The 24813-nt window shown below is 44.8% G+C and overlaps 1 protein-coding gene across 28 annotated transcripts in view; it reads left to right on the forward strand.

Annotated features, from left to right (window-relative positions):
* Positions 1 to 24813, forward strand: part of KCNMA1 (potassium calcium-activated channel subfamily M alpha 1) — a 908686-nt gene that overhangs the window by 843363 nt on the left and 40510 nt on the right. For all 28 annotated transcript variants that reach the window (XM_077453994.1, XM_077453993.1, XM_077453995.1 and 25 more), the window contains one exon: positions 24075 to 24188. In XM_077453994.1, the coding sequence (XP_077310120.1) occupies positions 24075 to 24188 (114 nt within the window). The remainder of the gene's footprint in view (positions 1 to 24074; positions 24189 to 24813) is intronic.

Raw genomic sequence — 24813 nt, forward strand, 5'->3', positions numbered from 1 at the left:
AGTTACAAGAATCTCATCCCCCTTACACAATGGTGTTTCCCTGATCTTGTCAGATAGGAGCTCCCCCTCGGATGCAAACCAGGTCCAGTTTCAGAGACGAAGTGGGAAGTCTGGACAGACACTGCAATACTCGCAGCAAACGGGGTCGAACAAGGGAGATCTAGTACACAACATATCCAGGTGGGTTCTCTCTCCAGAAGAGGTTGGACTCCTTAATCATGGTCTCTCTTTCTCCCCTAAAAGTTATCTAGATCCATTCCAACTTGATCAGGAGCTGTACAGACTCTTTCACAATATAAGGTAGAAGGTGCACTTTATTCATAAGCCTTTTATGTACAGTGAACCAGTGGGAGATGCACTTGATTGCAAAACATTTAATTTGATGACTAAATCTAAGTCTGTACCCCCTACATCGTATGCCCCGGTGGAAATGTTTGTTAAGGAGGTAACCCAAGATGTTAAGGATCTTATTCTGAAAGCTGACTATAGAGATCATGTACCAAATAATTTACTATTGGAAGAAAAACTAGCCTTGAAGAACCTTAGCAAACGGGATGATATAATTTGTAAACCTGCTGACAAGGGGGGTTTCGTGGTAATTATGGACTCTGAGATGTACGAATCGGAAGTGATCTGTCAAGTAAGTGATCAGTCTATATATAAGAAAGTTACCACGGACCCCACTTGGGGCATAAGGAAACAGCTAGAAAATATCCTTAAACCAGCATTAAAGGACAGGTTGATCTCCCTGTGATCTGTTTGACTTTTTACTTCCTTCTCATACCCGGATCCCTGTACTTTATATGTTGCCTAAAATCCACAAAGACAGTCAGTCGTCGTCGTCGTCCCCCCCCCCCCCCCCGGGATGCCCGATCGTGTTGGGAGGGACTCTATTTTTGTCCCGATGGCACAATTGTGGGATAGGATCTTGTCTCTCCTTGTTAAAAATACTAAATCTTACATTAGAGACACACAGGATTTTTTATCCAAGATCAAGAAAACACCATTGTCAGGGGCATGAGATTCTTGTAACATGACATGCTTATACACATCTATCCCACATCAGGATGGGATCAGTGTTGCTATTGGACTCATCAGAAGCAGTGACACATACTCTGAGGCTCAGATTGCGCTGTTTGAGAAATGATTTTATGTTTTGCTGTATAATAATGATTTTTTATTTAAGGATCAATTCTATATACAGCAGAACGGAGTTGCGATGGGCTCCAATGTTGCCCCACCATATGCGTGCTCATTTATGAATGAGTTTCAATGTAAATATATCTTTGAGAATGAGTTATTTCAGCGACATTGCACCACCTGGTGGTGATATATAGATGACGTCTTTGTCGTGTGGCGGGGCAGCATTGGATCCCTGATGCTTTTTGATGAAATGCTGAATGGATGTTTTCCGGGTATCCAATTTAAAATTAATATTGGAGGTGACTATTCCATTTTTGGATACTCGGATATACATCGATGAGGGCCGTATTGAGTCCGATTTGTATGTTAAACCGACAGACAGGAATCAACTTTTGCTGTTTAATAGCTATAATCCACCTCATGTCTTTAATTCAATTGTGAGAAGCCAGCTACTAAGGGTTAAACGCATAGTTAGCAATGAGTCGGTCAGGAGAGCAAGATTAGATGAGATGTGACAAAAGTTTAGGGAACGTGGATACCCAGACGGTTTGATTAGACAGGAGTTCAACAAAATATTGAAAGATGAGACCACTGTTGGTAATTCTCACCATAGGATAGAGAAACCAATGCTACCCTTTAGTTTCCAATTTAATAGTTATAGTGAAAAAGTGTTTAATATTATTAAGAAACACTGGCCCCTTCTAAAGAGATCATACCCTCAGATCGAGATTTTTCAAAAAACCCCTAAGAGGGCTTATCGTCATAATAGGACCCTAAGGGACTGGCTTGTTAAATCTGAATTTAGGAGTAATAGGAAATCACCTAAAATGACATTCTTTGGGAGTAAAAGGAAGGGTTGTTTCCCTTGCTTAAACTGTATATACAATGTAGTTTACTTCTCAAATGTGATCATTTTATACATCCTACATGTGGTGATAAAGTAACAATTAATGATTTTTATACATGCCAATCTTATATTGTTTATATCCTCTTGTGCCCATGTGGGTTAATATACGTTGGGGAAACAACACAGAGGATTAAAGATAGGATAGCACAGCACCGCAGCTCAATCCGGCAAAAACAGCCGGGTCTCCCTGTATCCAAACACTTTTTGGATAAGGGACATACTGATTCAGAATTACGGTTCATGGTCCTGGAGGAGGTAACCCGGGATATAAGAGGGGGTGACCGGATTGAGAAGTTTAAGAAAAGGGAAGTCTGGTGGATTAATAAACTACAGACGCTGAGCCCCAATGGAATGAATAAAGATTACAATTTATATTTATTTCTCTGATGCACGGATAGGGATTATTTTGATTTAAATATATTTTTTTCCTTTTAGGATTTGGTGGGAATAAATTAATACTTGTCATTTTGGAATTACTGAAGATTGTTTGTTACAATATATGATGCATCATGTATGAAGGATACCTACAATTATGATGACTATTGAGTAGGAACGATTGTTTCGTATGCAACGTATGCTGATCTTAATTGATTGGATACATTTTATACTGATGGGGTTAACCATGGTGCTCATGATTTTTCATATTGGAATTAAAGAACAATTCGCATTGAAGCATGAGTCCCGTCTTTTTTTCTAAATGTTTAATTGGTGGAGGATTGGAAGTTCCACTTTGACGGTGCTTTGAGCATTACAATTTAACAAAAGAAGAAAGTAGCCTGCCCTATTTTCGATATATATATATAATCACTATATTACTAAAAGTATTGTGATGCTTGCATCTACAAACACACATGAACTTTAATGGCATACCAGTCTTAGTTTGTAGGGTTCAATATTGAGTTGGCCCACCCTTTGCAGCTATAACAGCTTCAACTCTTCTGGGAAGGCTGTCCACAAGGTTTAGGAGTGTGTCTATGGGAATGTTTGACCATTTTTCCAGAAGCGCATTTGTGAAGTCAGGCACTGATGTTGGACGAGAAGGCCTGGCTAGCAATCTGTGCTCTAATTCATCCCAAATGTGTTCTAACTGTTGAAGTAAGGACTTTGTGCTGGCCATTTAAGTTCTTCCACCTCAAACTCGCTCATCCATGTCTTTATAGACCTTGCTTTGTGCACCGGTCCAAATCATTTGGTGAAGGGGGGTTAGGGTGTGGGGTTGTTATTCAGGGGTTGGGTTAGTTTCAGTAAAGTTAACTCTTAAGGCATCAGCATATCAAGACATTTTGGACAATTTCATGCTCCCAACTTTGTGCGAACAGTTTGGGGATGGCCCCATTTTGTTCCAATATGACTGCACACCAGTGCACAAACAAATTCTATAAAGGCATGAACGAGCAAGTTTGGGGTGGAGGAATATGACTGACCTCACAAATGCTCTTCTGGAAGAATGGTCAAACATTCCCATAGACACACTCCTAAACCTTGTGGACAGCCTTCCCAGAAGAGTTGAAGCTATTATAGCTGCAAAAGGTGGGCCAACTCATTGAACCCTACGTGCTAAAACTGGGATGCCATTACAGTTCATATGCGCGTAAAGGCAGGCCTCCCAATACTTTTGACAATATAGTGTGTGTGTTTATATATATATATATATATATATATATATATATATATATATATACATATATATATATATATATATATATCTATATATCTATCATATATATATATATATATATATATATATATATATATAGATAATCTTGTTTGTTTTGCCATATAAAGTCCCATGGGATGCCATAATTGGTATAATATGTACAATATGGATGTTGGCAACCATATTGCAAGCCTCACATAAACCCAACACTCCTAACACTGTTTTCTTGTTGTACTTTCCTATGTACTAATGTAGCTTTACAGGCTGGATGTTATGAGTTATGGCTTGCTTTGCTGTGCAGGCCTATGGGTTATAAAATAAGTAACATTAAAGCCCATTTCACTAGGTTAGTGAATGCTTCTCAGGTTTTTGTTCTCTAATGCCGCGTACACACGTAGCCGACTATCTGACGACTTAGTCTAGCGGACTTCCCGCCAGACTGTCCGTCGGACTTTCCGAACGGGCTACTTGCCCACACACGGCACTTTTTCAGCGGACTAATACGGCGTACTAAGTCCGCCGTACTATCCGCCCTACTTTTGAAATGAACGGACTCGCCCGCGCACGTGGAGGAAAGTCTGCTCATTTCGAGCGCGTCTCCAGGTAGACGGGGCCCGCCAAGGAGACGTCGCTGGCCCCGCCACCTGGTATGGACTTAAAGGGGAACCCCAATGCCGAAAAAAATCGGCGTGGGGTCCCCCCAGGTCCACATCAGACCCTTGTCCGAGCACGCTATCCGGCCGGCCAGGAAAGGGGGGAAAGGGGGGGGAAGAGCGCGCCCCCTCTCCTGAGCCGTACCAGGCCGCGTGCCCTCAACATGGGGGGTGCCTTGGGGAAGAGGGGCCTCTTCCCGACAATCCTGGTCGTTGGTTGTCGGGGTCTGCGGGCGATGGGCTTATCGGAATCCGGGAGCCCCCTTTAATAAGGGGGGCCCCCGGATACCGGCCCCCCACCCTATGTGAGTGAGTATGGGGTACAATGTACCCATTCACCTGTGAAAAAAGTACAAAAAAAACACAACAGGGTTAAAATAGTTTATTGCACAGCTCCGGGGGTCTTCCGTCTTTGGGGGTCTTCTCGCCGGACTCCTCCGCTATCTTCTTGTAGCTCTTTTGCTAGCGGAGGAGCCCAGCTTTTTTCCTCACCGCCGCCCTCTTCTTCCGACTTCGGGGGTCTTGTCCCCCTCTTCGGTTCTTCTGCCAGGCCACCGCGCCTTCTTATAGCTCTTTTACAGGCGGTGGCCCGGTCTTCTGTCGCCGCCGCCGCCTTCTGTTCTTCTCTTCTTCTTCTGTAGCAAAAGAGCTACAAGAAGATAGCAGAGGAGTCCGGCGAGAAGACCCCCGCACCTGTGCAATAAACAATTTTTACCCTGTGTTGTTTTTTTTTGTACTTTTTTCACAGGTGAATGGGTAGGGGTACATTGTACCCCATACTCATTCACATAGGGTGGGGAGCCGGTATCCGGGGGCCCCCTTATTAAAGGGGGCTTCCGGATTCCGATAAGCCCCTCGCCCGCAGACCCCGACAACCAACGGCCAGGGTTGTCGGGAAGAGGCCCTTGTCCTCATCAACATGGGGACAAGGTGCTTTGGGGTGGGGGGGGGCGCGCGGCCCCCCCTTCCCCAAGGCACCCCCCATGTTGAGGGCACGCGGCCTGGTATGGCTCAGGAGGGGGGCCGCTCACTCGTCCACCCCTTTCCTGGCCGCCGGGTAGTGTGCTCGGACAAGGGTCTGATGTTGATTTTTTCCGGCGTTGGAGTTCCCCTTTAAGTCCATACCAGGTGGCGGGGCCAGCGACGTCTCCTTCGCGGGCCCCGCCTACCTGGAGACCCGCTCGAAATGAGCAGACTTTTCTCCGGGCGGGAAAAGTCTGTTCATTTCAAAAGTACGGCGGACTGGCACACACACGGCCGGATTGTCTGCCGAAATGCGAGTCCGGCGGGAAGATTGGAGTGCAAAACTACTTTCGAAGTCTACCGTACTTTCGGGTCAAAAAAGTATGCCGGAGGCTACACGGGGGGGGATTGTCCGGCGGACTTCAGTTTGCCGGACTTTTCCACCCGATTGTTTGATCGTGTGTACGCGGCATAAGGTTGATGTGTCCACCTTCACAGATGCTCATTTTGATTGAAAGGTTCTGCAATTGGCTATTTCTTTTTGGCTTTGTTTTTTGTTGGGCTGGTTTGTCTGTATTTTTTTGGGGGCGTCTGCCCCTCAGTTTGGACTGCTTTTGGACGTCCTTAGGTTGCTTATGAAGCTGTCTTTCTCAATGGACAATAGAGAAGATGGGATTTTTGTGCTCACCATGAAATCGTTTTCTTGGAGTCCATTGAGGGACATATAAGTGAAGTACTTTAGCAGCATAAGTTGCAGGTTCCCCCCGGGGCCTATTTCAATACAAAATGTAGTTTAGTCGGGAGGTGCAAATGATAAAGCTTTTACTCTATCTGTATTTTATAAATGGAACTTCATTTTTTACAGTGTTTTAAAGCTGTGATATAGATGACAGTATTATAGAAAACTGTAATGAAGCACATTAAAATGTCATTTGACACCACCACAGACTAATATTACTGTTTCCTTCATAAGTATATCCACAACTATCCATCAAGTTCGTTTTCAGGTATTTTTGTAATGTAGATCTCTTTCAAGCAACTTTAGTTGACTTCTGTCGTTCCATTTAAAGGAAGAAAAAAACGACACAGCCGCACAAGTCTTTTAAGAAAGTTAATTATACAGCAGCAAAGCAAGCATCGCATTACTGTTATGAAATATTAAATCGGTATCTTTCATTCTCCCAGATGCCCTGGAGATAAATACACTATATTTAATGCTCTCTTTTCAACAGTTTTACACACAAAAATTGATTGCAGTATCCATATTCTTAACACCCACTATACTCTCTTTATTTCCTGCTATTAAGTCAACCTCTGAGCTGCCAGACAGGCGAACCCCTCTGTAGGTGAAGGGGTTAAGAATGCAACATTTTTCCATGCAGTGCTTAGGTAGACAACATTACTATATTGCTCACTTGGGACTGCAAGCTGAGAAGCATCTTTACAATGATAGATCACTCTTTAACCATATTAAGCTTGATTGTCTGTGCACACAACATAGAGGTATAAAATCCCCAAGCTTCCTTCTGAACTGTTTTATAAATATTTAAGCCCAGCTTACGTGCCTCTGGATATTAAAACATATTTTACAGTAACACACCCACACACGTAAAAACACAAAAATGGCCCTATGTGTAAATATTACATTGGGCCGTCTTCTCCACCCTGTTATCATGGCACTTTAATGAATACATAATTTCACACTTCACATTTTATTGGAAACAGCCTTGGTGTTGTGTGTAAGCATAAGGTATAGCTGGTTGGTGTGACAAGAGCAGTGTGGAAAGCTGTTTTAATGATCTGCTGCTTTAATTATACAAACAGGGATGTTTGGCGAGAATAGTCATCTTGCCTGAACTTTGAGGTAAAAGGATGCTCTCTTCTGCCACGCTGAAGGTCCACCGTAAGCAAAGGAAAGCTTCCTTTTTTTTTTCTCTGATCGTTCTAGAACATGCTCTTGTTAGTTTAGCTCAGCTGTGCTTACACTGTAGAAATGGGAAATAATCAGTAGCAATAGTGTATATATATGTCTGTAAAAGATATGCATGTATATCAGGGGTTGACAAATTTGCTTTGAATTTAGGAGCCAGCTGAAAAAGTTAGGAGCCAGTTTTTCTTTTTCTTTTTTTTTTTAAGAGTGGTATGGATTGTCAGCTCCTGTGATAAGGCCAGTCATTTTCACCCCCTATCCCTAACTCACAACGGAGCACCCAGTCAATAACTCCAATGTTACGCTGTTACATCAGGGTTATGGGCTGACCAGAAAGAGTGAGGCTGACAACAGATGGAACTGGTTGGCTTAGGCAGGTGGCACTGGTTTGGGACTGACAGATGGTACTGGTTGCCACTGGCAGGCACGTGGAACTGCCAGATGGCACTGACAGGTGGCACTGGTTGGCACTGGCAGGTGCCACTGATTGGCGGTGGCACTGGCAGGTGGCGCTGGCACGTAGCACTGATTGGCACTGGCAGGTGGCACTGATTGGTAGTGGCACTGGCAAGAGATTGGCAGGTGGCCCTGGTTGGTGATGGCAGGTGGCCCTGGTTGACGGTGGCGCTAGTTGTCACTGGCAGGTGGCACTGATTGTCACTGGCAGGTGACACTGATTGTCGTTAGCGGGTGGCACTGGTTGGTGTTAGCGGATGGCACTGGTTGGCGGTGGCACTGGTTGGCTGTGGCAGGTGGCACTGGTTGGCTGTGGCAGGTGGCACTGGTTGGCGGTGGCACTAGTTGGGACTGATTGGTGGCATTTGTAGGTGGTGGCAGGTGGCACTGATAGGCGGTGGCACTGGTTGTCACTGGCAGGTGGCACTGATTGGCTGTGGCACTCAGCACTGGCAGGTGGCACTGATTGGCATGACACTGGATGGCACTGGCAGGTGGCACTTATTGGCGGTGGCACTCAGCACTGGCAGGTGGCACTGATTGGCGTGACACTGGATGGCACTGGCAGGTGGCACTGATTGGCGGTGGCACTGGTTGGTGGTAGCAGGTGGCACTGATTGGTGGTGGCACTGGTTGGTGGTAGGTGGCACTGATTGGTAGTGACAGGTGGCACTGATTGGCGGTGGCATTGATTGTAACTGGCAGGTGGCACTGGTAGGTGGCACTGATTGGCGGTGGCACTGGTTGGTGGCTGCAGTTGGCATTGTTTGGCGGTGGCACTGGTTGGCACTGTCAGGTGCCACTGATTAGCGGTGGCAATGGTTGTGGCAGGTGCCACTGGTTGGTGGCAGGTGGCACTGATTGGCGGTGACACTCGGCACTGGCAGGTGGCACTGATTGGCAGTGGCACTGGTTGGCACTGGCAGGTGGCACTGGTTGGCTGTGGCACTGGCAGGTGGCACTGATTGGTAGTGGCACTGGCAAGAGATTGGCAGGTGGCCCTGGTTGGTGATGGCAGGTGGCCCTGGTTGACGGTGGCGCTAGTTGTCACTGGCAGGTGGCACTGATTGTCACTGGCAGGTGACACTGATTGTCGTTAGCGGGTGGCACTGGTTGGTGTTAGCGGATGGCACTGGTTGGCGGTGGCACTGGTTGGCTGTGGCAGGTGGCACTGGTTGGCTGTGGCAGGTGGCACTGGTTGGCGGTGGCACTAGTTGGGACTGATTGGTGGCATTTGTAGGTGGTGGCAGGTGGCACTGATAGGCGGTGGCACTGGTTGTCACTGGCAGGTGGCACTGATTGGCTGTGGCACTCAGCACTGGCAGGTGGCACTGATTGGCATGACACTGGATGGCACTGGCAGGTGGCACTTATTGGCGGTGGCACTCAGCACTGGCAGGTGGCACTGATTGGCGTGACACTGGATGGCACTGGCAGGTGGCACTGATTGGCGGTGGCACTGGTTGGTGGTAGCAGGTGGCACTGATTGGTGGTGGCACTGGTTGGTGGTAGGTGGCACTGATTGGTAGTGACAGGTGGCACTGATTGGCGGTGGCATTGATTGTAACTGGCAGGTGGCACTGGTAGGTGGCACTGATTGGCGGTGGCACTGGTTGGTGGCTGCAGTTGGCATTGTTTGGCGGTGGCACTGGTTGGCACTGTCAGGTGCCACTGATTAGCGGTGGCAATGGTTGTGGCAGGTGCCACTGGTTGGTGGCAGGTGGCACTGATTGGCGGTGACACTCGGCACTGGCAGGTGGCACTGATTGGCAGTGGCACTGGTTGGCACTGGCAGGTGGCACTGGTTGGCTGTGGCACTGTCAGGTGGCACTGATTGGTGGTGGCACTGGCAGGTGGTAGCAGGTGACACTGGCAGGTGGCACTGTTTGGCGGTGGCAGGTGGCACTGGTTGAAGGTGGCATTGATTGGCAGTGGCACTGGTTGGCGGTGGCAGGTGGCACTGATTGGCGATGGCAGGTGGCACTGGTTGGTGGTGGCAGGTGGCACTGGTTGGTGGTGGCAGGGGGCACTGATTGGCAGTGGCATTGATTGTCACTGGCAGGTGGCACTGGTAGGTGGCTGCAGGTGGCATTGATTGGCGGTGGCACTGGTTGGCACTGGCAGGTCGCACTGATTGGCGGTGGCAGGTGGCAATGGTTGGTGGTGGCAGGTGCCACTGGTTGGTGGCAGGTGGCACTGATTGGCGGTGACACTCAGCACTGATTGGCAGGTGGCACTGGTTGGCACTGGCAGGTGGCACTGGTTGGCGGTGGCACTGATTGGTGGTGGTACTGGCAGGTGGTAGCAGGTGGCACTGATTGGTAGTGGCACTGGCAGGTGGCACTGGTAGGTGGAACTGTTTGGCAGTGGCAGGTGGCACTGGTTGCAGGTGGCATTGATTGGCAGTGGTACTGGTTGGCGGTGGCAGTGGTACTGGTTGGCGGTGGCAGTGGTACTGGTTGGCGGTGGCAGGTGGCACTGGTTGGCGGTGGCAGGTGGCACTGGTTGGCGGTGGCGGGTGGCACTGGTTGGCGGTGGCAGGTGACACTGGTTGGCGGTGGCAGGTGGCACTGGTTGGCGGTGGCGGGTGGCACTGGTTGGCGGTGGCGGGTGGCACTGGTTGGCGGTGACAGGTGGCACTGGTTGGTAGTGGCAGGTGGCACTGATTTCCACTGGCAGGTGGCACTGGTTGGTGGTTGCAGGTGGCATTGATTGTCGGTGGCACTGGTTGGCGGTAGCACTGGCAGGTGGCACTGATTGGTAGTGGCAGGTGGCACTGATTAGCGGCACTGATGGTCACTGGCAGGTGGCACTGGTAGGTGGCACTGATTGGCGGTGGCACTGGTTGGTGGTTGCAGGTGGCATTGATTGGTGGTGGCACTGGTTGGCGGTGGCACTGGTTGACGGTGGCAGGTGGCACTGGTTGGCGGTGGCAGGTTGCACTGATTTGCAGTGGCACTCGGCACTGTCAGGTGAGCTTAATGTCGGAATGAGCGGGACCCAGCCGGGGTGTGAAACTGACAAGTGACAGAGAGGCAGATCTGTCAGATTTGAGCTTGATGTCGGGGTGGGCGGGACTTAGCAGCTATCAAACATCAGCCAACAATTGGGCTGCTTAAGAAAAGGGGCGGGGCCACATACAAGTAGCGGCCCGCCCAGATCCCATTGGCTGGTGTTTGATAGCTGATAGGTCCCGCCCACCCCAGCCGGGTCCCGCCCACCCCAGCCGGGTCCCGCCCACCCCCGACATCGAGCTGAAATCTGACAGATTCTCCTCTCTCCTCTCTGTTTCACACACGTAGCGTGGCACTTGTTGCTTGCCAGAGCCGCTGAGTGTGGAGGAGGGAGGAGGACGGCAGTCAGTGTTAATGCTCTGCATGTCTGGGGCATCAATAGTGAGAGTGCTGGTGGCAGCTTAGGCGCCAGGTTGCGATTTCTGGTCGCATTGGCGACCTGGCGCCTGGGGTTTGTCGAGCCCTAATGTATATAACCCAAAATGTGCCAGTATGTTAACCACAAAATACTTACAGTAGCCACTAAAAAAAAAATCTCATTAATCTAAAAACCAAACCCATTATAGCCATCTCCATGGAGTAACACGGGTAGTTTCTATAAGCCATGCTATCCCCTTTGCTAACAGTTACACCTTCCATGCACTAGTATTTATGTTGCACATTCATCTCAGGTGGAAATTGTATGGACAGAAAGCAGGGAGATGGTAGTGAAAAGTTCCTCAATGCTTTAAGCCCCATACACACTATCAGATTTTCTGCTGATTTTTGTCTTCAGATTTACCAAAACCATGTAGTAGAAGGGCCTGCCTGATTGCATACAAATTGAAAGTCCTACGGTTTGACCTCCTATTATATGGTTTTGGTAAATCTGAAGGAAAAAAAATCAACAGAAGTGTGTGTATGGGGCTTTACTCTATCTGCCTGAACCTAGTGGCAGTGTTCGCAGTATGGTTGTTGCTTTAGGACTTAACACATGATGAATGCTGAAGTGCAAACAATCCAACTGTCATCTTCTGGCAACTTTCCCACCATCCCTCCAATGCTAACCCATTAAAGGGGCATTCAAGAAAAATCCATGCTTGTCAGTATCTGGAAGTTGTACATTGCATCTGGAAATTATTCACAGTGCTTCACTTTTTCCAAATTTTTTTGTTAGTATTACTCCAAAATGTATTAATTTCATTATTTTCCTCAACATTCTACAAACAATACCCCATAATGACAATGTGGAATTTGTTTAAAATCTTTCCAAATGTATTAAAAATAAAAAACATGGAAAAAAGAAAACCAATGTACATAAGTATTTACAGCCTTTGCTCAATACTTTGAAGCACCTTTGACACCAGTTACAGCCTCAAGTATATTTGAGTATGATGCTACAAGCTTGGCACACCTATTTTTGGGCAGTTTCTCCCATTCTTCTTTGCATGATCTCTCAAGCTCCATCAGGTTGGATGGGGAGCATCAGTGCACAGCCATTTTCAGATCTCTCCAGAGATGTTCAATCACGTTCAAGTCTGGGCTCTGGCTGGGCCACTCAAGGACATTCACAGAGTTGTCCTGTAACAACTCCTTTGTTATCTTGGCTGTTTGCTTAGGGGTTTTGTCCTGTTGGAAGATGAACCTTCACCCCAGTCTGAGATCCAGAGCCTTCTGGAGCAGGTTTTCATCAGGGATGTCGCGCTGCATTCATCTTTTGATTCATCCTGAATAGTCTTCTAGTTCCTGCCATTGAAAAACATCCCTACAGCATGATGCTGCCACCACCTTTCTTCATTGTAGGGATGGTATTGGCCAGGTAATGAGCCGTGCCTGGTTTCCTCCAGATGTGACACTTGCCACTCAGGCCAAAGAGTTCAATGTTTGTTTCATCAGACCAGAGAATTTTGTTTCTCATGGTCTGAGAGTCCTTCAGGTGCCTTTTTGGCAAACTCCACATGGGCTGTTATGATCCTTTTACTGAGGATTGATTTCCATCTGGCCAATCTACCATACAGGCCTGATTGGTGGAGTGCTGCAGAGATGGTTGTTCTTATGGAAGGTTCTCCTCTCTACACAGAGAAATGCTGGAGCTCTGTCAGAGTGACCATTAGGTTCTTGGTCACCTCCCTGACTAAGACCCTTCTCCCCCCATCATTCAATTTGGTCAGCGGCCAACTCTAGGCAGAGTCCTGGTAGTTCCAAACTTCTTCCATTTAACCACTTGAGATCCGCGCTATAGCCAAATGACGGCTACAGCGCGGATCTCCTTTTCCGGGACGACGTCAATAGACGTAGTCCTGTGCACGAGTGCCCTGCGCGCCCCCTGAGGGGCGCGCGCGGCGCATTCTGTGATCGGCGAGTCTACGGGACTCGCCTGATCACCGATCCGTGCAAGGGGTCGATCCGGACCCCTTATCACGTGATCAGCTGTCAGCCAATGACAGCTGATCATGTGATATAATGAGCCGGTAATCGGCTATTATTCCTCCACGCGCTGATAGCGCGAGGAGAAAAAAAAAGCCAATCACCGGCGACCGTGATCGGGACATCAGTCCCGATCATGGCCAGCCCTGCTAGTGTCCACCTGCCCCCTGCCAGTGCCCACCTGCCCCCTGCCAGTGCCACATTAAAAAAAGTGCCCCCCGTCAGTGCCACCCAGCAGTGCCCACAGTGCCACCCAGCAGTGCCCACAGTGCCACCCAGCAGTGCCCACAATCTGCCTCAACAAAGGTGCTGCACCCCCGTGCCACATATCCGTGCCCATCAGTGTCACCTACCAGTGCCGCCCATCAGTGCCCAGCAGTGCCACCTATCAGTGCCACCTATCAGTGCCCATCAGTCCCATCTATCAGTGCCCATCCGTGCCACCCATCCGTGCCACCCATCCGTGCCACCTTATCTGTGCCCATCTTTGCCCATCAGTGCCGCCTTATCTGTGCCCATCAGTGCCGCCTTATCTGTGCCCATCGGTGCCGCCTTATCTGTGCCTATTAGTGCCGCCTTAACTATGCCTATCAGTGCCTACCAGTGCAGCCCATCAGTGCCCACCAGTGCAGCCTATCAGTGCTGCCTCATCAGCGCACTTCAATGAAGGAGAAAAATGACCCGTTTGCAAAATTTTATAACAAACTATTAAACATGATTTTTTTTTTTTTTTTGCATCTTTTTTTGTTTGTTTAGCAAAAAATAAAACTCCGAGCTGTAATTAAATACCACCAAAAGAAAGCTCTATTTGTGGGAAAAAAATGATAAACATTTTATTTGGGTACGGTGTTGTATGCCCGCGCAATTGTCATTCAAAGTGCATCAGCGCTGAAAATTGATCTGGGACTGAGGGGGGTTTAAGTGCCCAGTAAGCAAGTGGTTAAGGATGATGGAGGCCACTGTGCTCATTGGGGCCTTCAATGCTGCAGAAATTTTTCTTTACCCTTCCCCGGATCTGTGCCTCGATACAATCCTGTCTCGGAGCTCTACAGACAATTTCTTGGACTTCATGGCTTGGTTTGTGCTCTGACATGCACTGTTAACTGTGGGACCTTATGTAGACAGGTGTGTGCCTTTCGAAATCATGTCCAAGCAACTGAATTTACCACATGTGGACTCCAATCAATTTGTAGAAACATCTCAAGGATGATCAGTGGACACAGGATACACCGATTTTTTTTGAGTGTTTTGGTAAAGGCTGTGAATACTTATGTACATGTGATTTTTTTCATTTTTTTTATTTTCAATAAATTTGCAAAGATTTCAAACAAACTTCTTTCACATTGTCATTATGGGGTATTGTTTGTAGAATTTTGAGGGAAAATTATGAATTTAATCAATTTTGGAATAAGGTTGTAACATAAAACAATGTGGAAAAAGTGAAGCGCTGTGAATAGTTTCCAGATGCACTGTATGTCTCATATTTGTTGATGTACTGCTGAGCAAAGTGAAGAAACTCACTACCATGGGGCACCTCTTATTGAAACCTGTGTATTGCATACTCCACACCATAGTTTTCTTTAGGGCCAGAGTGTTTTTGTGCATAGTGGTAAAGCACTAAATTTTGCACGTGTTAGTGTGACAAATCTGGGTGCCTATAGACCTGAACCACATAAGTGATTTTTAACCCCTTCCCGCCGAGCGTAAGCAGATGTGCGTACTCGGCTTCCGGGGGGTATACTGGGATGATGCCCGCACCTGCAGGCATCATCCCGGTACCGTTTTTTTCAGCAGGCGATTGGCTATCCAGGCATAACAACTAAAAGCCGCTCGGCTGTTATGCCGGTGGAGCGGGAGGGGACGTCCCGCCGCTGTTATCGGTGCTCCCGCTCGATCGGGAGCACCGATTCAAATTCCGCTGCCTCCGGCTGCTGGGCAGGGACTGGAATGAAGCCGTAATCGGCTTTGTTCCAGTCTCCTCATCGTAAACATGTAAGGGACGTCATGACGTCACTTCCCGTTTACTCGGCTGCCAATGGCAGCCGGTTTTAAAAAATATATTCGGTATTCAGAATCGCCGTTTTCGGCGATCTGAATACATTGAAGTGTAAAGGAGGGGGGGGGGGGGTCTTTTAGACCCCCAATCCCTCCATAAAGAGTACCTGTCACCACCTATTACTGTCACAAGGGATGTTTACATTCCTTGTGACAGCAATAAAAGTGATAAATTTTTTTTTTTTTAAACAATTTAGTCATTTTAAAATAAAAAAAAAAATAAAAAAAAAATTTTTTAAAGCGCCCGCCGTCCCCACGAGCTCGCGAAGCAAAGAAAACGCATACGGAAGTCGCGCCCGCGTATGTAAACGGTGTTAAAATCACACATGTGAGGTATCACCGTGATCGTCAGAGCGAGAGCAATAATTCTAGCACTAGACCTCCTCTGTAACGCTAACCTGGTAACCGTAAACATTTTTTAAAGCGTCGCCTATTGAGATTTTTAGGTACCGTACTTTGTCGTCAATCCACAAGTGCGCGCAATTATAAAGTGTGACATGTTTGGTATCTATTTACTCGGCGTAACATTATCTTTCACATTACGCAAAAAAATTGGGCTAATTTTACTGTTTGTTTTTTTTTTTTATTCATGAAAGTGTCCCTTTTCCCAAAAAGTTGCGTTTAAAACACCGCTGCACAAATACCGTGTGACATAAAATATTGCAACAATCGCCGTTTTATTCTCTAGAGTCTCTGCTAAAAAAATATATATAATGTTTGGGGGTTCCAAGTAATTTTCTAGCAAAAAAATATGGATTTTAACTTGTAAACACCAAATTCCAAAAATAGGCTTAGTCATGAAAGGGTTAACAAAATATATACAGTGTAAAAATGGGCTGCTACACTGGTGTATGTGACCCAGGGTGTAAACTCTTATTTTATATCACCCTGCCATTGATTACAGCACTACAGACTTTCCATGCTCATTTATATTTCTTGCAAAATTTCCATAATTTTTCATTAGAACAAAAACTCCAGTGTAACTGTCTTCTAAGTTTCAGGTGCAGTGGGCGCCTTTTGATCACTGCACTTATAGCATTCTGTGGCTGTGCCTGAAAAGAAGTAACTCACCTTATTCCCATTTGAAAGGACAAGCTACTGTTGCACACATTTTGCTTTAAATATTTGTAGCTAACGTAGTGCTGGTATTTTTTTAATACCGATGCTAGTATTTTTGTAAATGTAAGTTTGAAGCTGCAGTTTGGTTCAGACTAATTATGCTAAAGTTCTGGCTTCTATACCAGTTTGGCTGGGTTGTGCTAATTTCCACTTGACCATGGGTGTCGCTGTCACCACCGGTAAGTGTTAGAAATGCAACAAGCTAAATGTATTGGGTACCCCTTTTACTCAGAAACAGCCCGGTGGGAGTGGTCTACCCGTTGTGCATTCTCGGTAAGGGTACTTAAGGTACCGACGCCATATTATTTGAGGGTGGTTCGTTTTTCCCGACCTAGTGGCCCTCCTGGTCTAAGGTGTGTGCTGCCTTATTCAATGTCTCAGAACTGGCTGGCCTGAGGCTCCGCAACTGAAGGGTAGGCCCAGAGGCTCTGGGGCCTACTGATCCAGAGATGATCCTGTGCTGTCTTGCCCGCGGGGAGATACCAAGAAACTGGAGGATCCAGGGGAGGACTTTTCTGAGGAGGACCTAGCAATAAGGCTGCGGCCTCATGGATAAGCCAGGAGAATCAGTTGGAGAATGCATCCTGGGTTGTCTACCACACAGTATCGCTGGGTCGGCTGAAAGAATCAGGTACTGTGGGGAAATTCTTTAATCTTTGCAACCAGAAGCTTATCGTGCCTTCCTGTGGCAGAGGATTGCATAACAAGATCGCTAAACTTATCAAGTCTGTGGCAGAGACTTTGTTTGAGCATCTAACCGGCTGCTAGGTCAGTGAGAGAGGCCTATCCGCTGATTGCTAGATCCAGCTTGTGGGAATTGTTTGTCCTCTGGATCAAGGAAATGCCTTTAACCCGCAAAACTACAAAGGTACCCGATTTCCCCTTATCATCTACCCCTCTATTGTAAAAGTGTGTGTTTTTGTTAAATAAACACCCAGAAAAAGGACTAAGTGTCGGAGCTAATATTCTTTAAGCCACTCTACAACAGGACCCCTAAGAGAGACACAGTGAGCAGGTGAGGTAACGGTAAGCCAAATAAAAACCAGCAGCTCCTTCGGGTGTCAGTGCTACACTAACAATACATTACAGCTGAACTTGAAGTAGATATAAATTAATATAGTTCTCTAATCAATAATACATCATTGAATGTATTTTTAAATGCAAGCAGTGTATGTCCCTAAAATTAGAATGGTATGACCCTCTTGCTGTCCCTGTATATCTTTTCTGGGGTGTGAGTGGGAAAAAAAACAGTACAAATAGCCAATCAGTTCTTGTTAAAGTATTTTATTGAGTATACATGTTAACGTACAATGCAAAACACATAACAATATGGTGTGGACTACAGTCCAACAGTACTTTGCGTGTATCAAGAACAGTAAGCATGAGGCTAGAGCCAAGAATCTGAGGCATGTAGGATAGGTTGCTGTAACTAGGTAGGAGTATCTCTAAGGGGTAGGGGTACTACAATGCGTAAAGCCCTAGAGGGACACATTTGGTACATATGTGGGAAGAACCCAGGGGTTGCATAAGGACTAGATTATCTACCATCTAACTTCCCCCCAGAATAACTTAGGGGGAGAAGGTTAATGGTGCCAGGTCGTTACTTCTTAGATGAAGTTTGACTGCAATATGGGTTGCAAAAAATATAGGAGGGGGGATAGGTGCAAAGAGGGAGTAAGTTATGCTAGATAAGAGGTGAGAGAACGGAAGTACAGGGGGAAGAGAGTCCAGATGGAGAAGGGTCCCTAGAGAGGTCCAGAGCCAGAATAATTTGGATGTCAGTTACAGCTGTAGGAGTGTGGCATTGCAGGTAGGCGGCAGGAAGTGAGTTATCCAAGGCCTTCACAATGTTTCAGATGATAAAATCTTGTCAAGCAGAATTGCCTAAATTTTGTCATGAACCTTAGCTTGTGTGATTCTGTGCTTCATCTCTAGAATGCATAAAGAAGGGGATTTCCAGGCTTTTGCAATGGTTTGCTTTGCTGTGGTGGTGATGAATGACAATAGTTTAAATTGCCAATGGGTTACAGTCAAGTGTTTGTTATTCAGGAGAGCTATTGCTGGGTCAGGTGTCAAGGATGTATCAAAGAGGGTCGATAAAATTCTGAACACTTCAGATCAAAATGATTGCACCGTGCAGCCATATATGGGCAGCATGGGTGCCTGGCCCAGTACAGCCTTGAAAGCAATGTGAGGGGTATTGGGGGAGAAATTTAGAGATCCTTGCAGGGACCAGGTACCATCTGGTGAGCACCTTGGTTTCCAGGGCTACAGTGTAGCCAGTCAGTTCATGTGCTGACAAGGATTATATTGATAGGAGGAGAAAACAGAGTGACAAAGCTCATCACTGTGCATTTATCTTTGATTGGGCTATTCATGTTTATTTTTTTGGCTAGAGTCTTGCTTTAATAGTGTATCCCTCTGCCTGAAAAGGCCCATCATCTCTCTACAGACTTTTCAGTGAATCCGTTAAGGACATTATCATTAAGTCAGTGTCATTAACATGTTGCTAATCACTACCTTAATTGACTAGTGTATCTCATTATAGTGCTTTAATTACTTCCAGAATAAAACAAGCATGGTGTTTGCTCAAGATTTTAAGATCTCTTAAAAATAGTTTGTAAACAAGGTCATGCCTACTGGGAACTTGAATTGGGACCCTTTCTTTTAAACATCTTGGTAGCTCAGTGTAAACATTGTACCATAATTTAGAAATACGGAATAAGAGATTCCCAGGTAAATGTCACTCGGGCACTGCTAAAATGTCTGATCTTTCTTGGTTAAAGAATGCTTCTTGTAAAAACTCTCTCTGATAGTTATTATAGCGGCACCAGGGGAGCAATTCTACAGGCTCATTTATAGGTAATTAATAGATTAAAAGTCCAGATTGAGGCTCACAAAATCACCCTAATCAAGTTCTAATCTGCATAATTTTCCCATAAGCACCAACAAGAAAGTCAACGAACTCATATGTATCATATGTGGCAGATTCAGCTCTTCTGGGATCTGACGTATTTGGCTTTTAGCAGGTAATTTTTTTCTGAAAATTGTAAAGTATAATATTCCTGCCTCTAGTAGTTTTTTAGTGGGGGAAAAAATACGTCCTAAACATAATTTGTGGTTGAAAACAGAATGTCAGGCAGGCAGCTAAATAGGATAGTGAAATACATGTATGCAAAGTGTTTTACCTGCGAAATGATTTTCTCTTTTGTTTAGACATTCTTGTGATTCATACACCACTGTTTTACTGTATAGTTAGGAATTAGTGATTTCACCTGATTTATTGCAGAGGTGTGTTAGTTACGGGACTGGCTGAACATATGCATATTGGTTTACGCATATTTATTTCATTGTTCTGTTAAATTGTTAGTCTTGGGATTCTGTTTAAACCACTTGCCTACCAGGCCAATTCTGACATTTCTCTCCCACATGTAAAAATCATAATTTTTTTGCTAGAAAATTACATAGAACCCCCAAAATGGCAGTTGTTGCACTTTTTATCTCGCACGGTATTTGTGCAGCAATTTTTGAATCGTTTTTTTTTGGCTGGAAAAAATGTTTCGTGCTTTAAAATTTTTTTATTTTTGTTTATTTTTCTAGTTTAACTCTTTTTTTTTTTTTGATCACTTTTATTCCCATTTCTCGTCATCTTTATGTGAGTCCTTTTTACAGTGAGATATGGGGGTCAATAAGTCTCCACATCTCACCTCTGGGCTGGGAAGTCTTAAAATCCCCCCCCAAAAAAATAACGGTCTCAGGCGGCGCCTTTTTTTCACATGCAAAGGCCGAGTTTGAAGTCATAACATTGCGCCCAGCATCCGAACGATCATAGAGACTCTGGAGACCATCTGGTCCGCCGGAAAACTCTATGGTCAGCATACAGGGCCAGCGGATCCCTTCTCCGGTTCGCCGATGGCAGCGGAGAAGCACCGGAGGGTGGCGGGGGGCGTCCACTCTCACCGCCCCTAAGAACGATCAAAGGGCAGCTGCAATGATCATTCTTATGGTGTAGGAAATCGCTGGCTGAAAAAGATGATATCTGAACGATGTCTGTATCTGCAGGCATAATTCAGATATCACTCCTCAAATTGAAAGATGTGATATGGGTGGGAAGCGGTTAAAGGTAATGTAGAAAAATTGTTAAAATTCACAATTTTCTTCCTAAATACCTGGAGATGTTTGTTTTTCCACTCCCTTATGGTAACAATAGAAAACCAAATTTCAATGTGCAGTTGCCATGTCTGTCGTACCCCCTCCTATTTCCAGATGATACTTTTTCTGCGTTTTAATTGTACAAAGTGCTAAATTAATTCTTACAAAGAAGACTATCTGAGGCATACTAAATTTAATTACAAATACATTTTTAAAAGTTGAAATTACTTTTTTCCTTTTAGTCACTAAAACTGTTAGATTGGCAATCTAATTTAACTGTTTTATATTACTTATGTGTGTTTTAAATAGGCAGTTGTTATTATATGACAGTCAGATCTGACATTTGATTAGCAAAGCTGTCTTGACTAAAGAGACTCCCATACTGTAACTATTCTAAAGAATCTTAAACATTTAAGCACCTTCAAACCTTTCACTTATTACAGTATGTGTCATTCTAGCATATGATGCAACCACCAGAGGGCACCCTGTTTATAAACATAATTTCTAAATTCCTGTTTAACAGCTCAAATAAATCCCTGTTGTAATTAATAAGTACTCTAAAACATCCAAACTTCTGAAGAGGCTTTTGCAAAACAGGCCCACTTCAGTAAGTGACATCCAGGAATTACCCCATAACACTAGTTAAAATGGAAGTTATTTTTATCTATGACCATGACACAGTGTTGTGTAGCATGGAAATATCTTGACTCCCAAATGAAAAGTTCATGACCTATTCTATTTTAGACAAGTATCATTGAGAAATGTTCAAACTGCTGTATTATAGTTTCAAACGGCATGGCTGTGCTGCAACTTTAGCTATCTCAAAAATAGTGTGGCCCTGATTTTTTTCTTCATCTGTGCTTTTCAACCTTTAATTTTCCTTGATGAATATGCCTTTGCAAAGCCCCCGTATTATATATTGCACCATCTTTCAGTAGAGTTAAAGGCATGTCTTGTAGCAAGGAAACCTGGGTCTTCATATTTGGCATAGTTCACATGTTTGTGCCTGGATGGATACCATAACTGATGAATACAACTTTAGTATGATCTGTGAAAATCGAAAGAAGTTTTCCAGGGGCCCAACATTATTGGTTTCTTACTGCCAAATGCTTTACGCCATAGCTTCTACCCATCTAGACCTACAGGAAATACAAAAAAGAAAACCAGGTGAGATTTATTGAATGCAAACCTTCTCCACAAATATGCCCTCTTTCTGAATCTGAGAACCAAGCCATGAGGGACTGCATTAAGAAAAATCTCAAACAGCTTTATCCACACTGCAAACTCCCCTACAGTGCAAGGGTCTTCCTCGTGCAGAACAAAATGGGATCTTGCGCACCTGCATCAATTACAGAGGTCTCAATAAATTAACAATTCCAAAAAAGTACCCCTTACCTTTGAGCATAGAACTGTTCAGCTGTATTAAAGGGACTTCATTTTTCTCTAAGCTGGATTTGCAAGGGGCTTACAGCCTCATTCATATCTTCCGCAGATGAATGAAAATGCTTTTAAACACGCATGAGGAGCACTATGAGATTTTAGCAATGCTATTCAGGAATACTCACTGCACATAGATATGAACTTGCCCAAATATATGTATATATATCTGAGAGACATTCTCTTCTTTTATTCCTCCTTCGCTGAGCATGTCAAACATGTCTGTACAGTCCTGTCCAAGCTCCAGGAACATCCCCTTTATGCCAAAATATATTGCAAATGTATTTTTCACCAAACACAGATCCCCTTACTTGGCTATATCATTTCTGACAATACAATCTACATGGACCCTGACTAGGTCCAAGCAGCCCTCCATTGGCCCAACCTCAAGATTTAAAGCAATACATTTTATTGGCTATGCCAGTTTATACAGAAAATGTATTTAAAACTTCTCCATGATCCAGTTTTCCTGTTGTGAGGAATCGCTTATTATTGTGAATTGTGCATTCGTCACCCTGGAACTTAACTGTGAGACCTTTTGTTGCAAGGCTTTTCACTTTTCTTCTAGTTCTGGAACATACAGCACTTTCTTTACAAGGATACTCTGCCTTGTGGTATAATTCAGTTCAGGAAACCCTGGCTATACCTTTTTGGCAGTGATGCTTTTCCCATTTGCTAGGAAAATTGTGTCTTTTGCACTGTATGTTCGTGAAGAAGGTCTCATCACTAGTCACGTGGCTTGTCGCACCTGAGTCTATGCACCAGCAGCATGGCTTGCCACTCTGTGTTACTTTAAAGGTGCCACTCCATGAAATATCTGCAGTTTGCTTTGTGGCTGCTTTGACCCTTTATTTTGTGGATAGCTCTAGGTTGTCTACCCCTGGTTAGCTACCCCTGCTATAAAGGAATATGCTTTGTTCATATTTCATGTCTGAAATTTACAACCACTTTAACAAAGCAGTTTTCTGAGCACCCCACATGACCTAATATGTTGGTCACTTTTTCAATACTATCTACATTTACTAGTCTATGTAACATTACCCACTCTGGACATTGCTGCTTGTAGGCAGGTCCCAAACACGACTTTGTTACCCATATACTTTACTCAAGGAACTGCCTGTAATAGGGCTTGCTCAGGCCTATACACCAGCTGTACTTACCCTCCACAGCTCTTGCAGAACTCTGATTCTGCCATACATGTGCTCGAATGGTGTGTCTGAAACATTTAGTCACCTGAACACCCACTCCCCATTCCCTTGGTCGTCCATTGCAATGACTTTTCTCGCTAGGAACACTTCTTTAATCAGGCCTGATGTCTTCCTTGTGGTTACCCACTGCCCTATCCACCACCATCCCCTAGCCTGACAGGTTTGCAAAAATATTTTTTTACTGGGATCCTATCTCCCAAAGTGTGTTTGTCATGATATGCACAGTTTAGCTTTGCTTAACGGGGTGCTATCCCACTTTACAGCATCAGAAGTACCTAGGATCCACTCTGAAAACTTGAAGCAGCCACAAGCTTGTTGAGATACAGTTCAGTGTGCACAACTCCAGTCCTTAAAGCATATTTCAACCCAAAAACAAAATTGTAGTATATTGCAAGTAACCAGTCCTTTAATGTGGTTGCCTCATTCGTTTCATTCTTCCTGTCTTTTCCCCTTTATCCTCACCCAATAAACATTTGAATAATATACTTACGGTGCATAGGTATCTGTGATCACTTCTCCACTGCATCTATGGAAGCAGCCATGACTGTCATCCAGTGTGGACTACAAACATGCCTGTCTTTGTTCATTTTTATTACTTTTGGGATGAAGAGATTAGTAATTTACATAAGCTAGATGACAGACACTATGGCAAGATGAACAGGTATTTTCTCTATTCATTGAAAATGTTCTAAGCCTGAAAAGCTAAAACGCATGCAGCCACCACATCTAAGGTCTGGTAAGCTGCAATATATTACATTTTTATTCTTGGTTTTTGTTATTCCTTAGTGACTGCCTAGATTTGAGGTCCATCAGCTGTGTTTGCTAGTTACCATTTTATGTCTGTGAATATCTAAGGCACATTTTTTAGTCTCACATTTTATTTTCCAAACTGTACAACTTACTAAGATATACCATTCCTTTTTTTGCTATCAAAAGGCAGTTGTTTAGTTATCTGATTTTGTGTTTATTTTAAGGTTTTACTCCACCTGGAATGGACCGTTCTTCCCCTGACAACAGTCCAGTGCATGGTCTAGCAAGACAGCCATCTATTACTACAGGGGCCAACATTCCCATCATTACTGAGCTTGGTAAGTAACATTGTTATTATATGTTTTATACAACAGACTTGCATGGGCATCACTGTAACTCCATCCCAATAAATATATCTGCTGCATTTAATAAACTACTCTTAGAAATATTTTTGGGTCTCTTGGTCAGAGGATAGGAGAAGAAAAATAGATGATCATGTCTGGGCTCGTATACATGGTAAGGCCCCTGTAAAGACAGCTATACTGATAGTACAGGAGCTATATGTAGGCATAAGAATGTTTGAAACCTATAACAAGTAATGAGTGCACTGCACAATTTTGTCTCTATAGTAGAGACATATTTACCATTAGTTTACATTCGATGTGATAAGTCATCTCTGGTCCTCAGAGAGTATAATACAGCAAAAGCTACACCTTTTTATAGTTGAAATTCTGCCAAAATGTGTTTTATAGATTTGGGTAGAGCAGGGATGCTTTAGAACCCTTGTCAGATTTATACTGCAGATTGCATCTCCATTGGGGAGGTTTCCCTTCCTTTCTGTCCTGATAACCATTGTCATTAAGATAGAGAGGAAATCCAAAACATATATATCACCAGAACAGGACTGGGGTGGGGAGAGAGAATCTCAAAATGGAGGCACCTGTTCCTGTGGCAGCTGTTAAA

The sequence above is a fragment of the Lithobates pipiens genome, unplaced genomic scaffold (genome assembly GCF_037356315.1).
Source record: "Lithobates pipiens isolate NorthernLeopardFrog02 unplaced genomic scaffold, aLitPip1_a1.2 Scaffold_25, whole genome shotgun sequence".
Taxonomy (NCBI): Eukaryota; Metazoa; Chordata; class Amphibia; order Anura; family Ranidae; genus Lithobates; species Lithobates pipiens.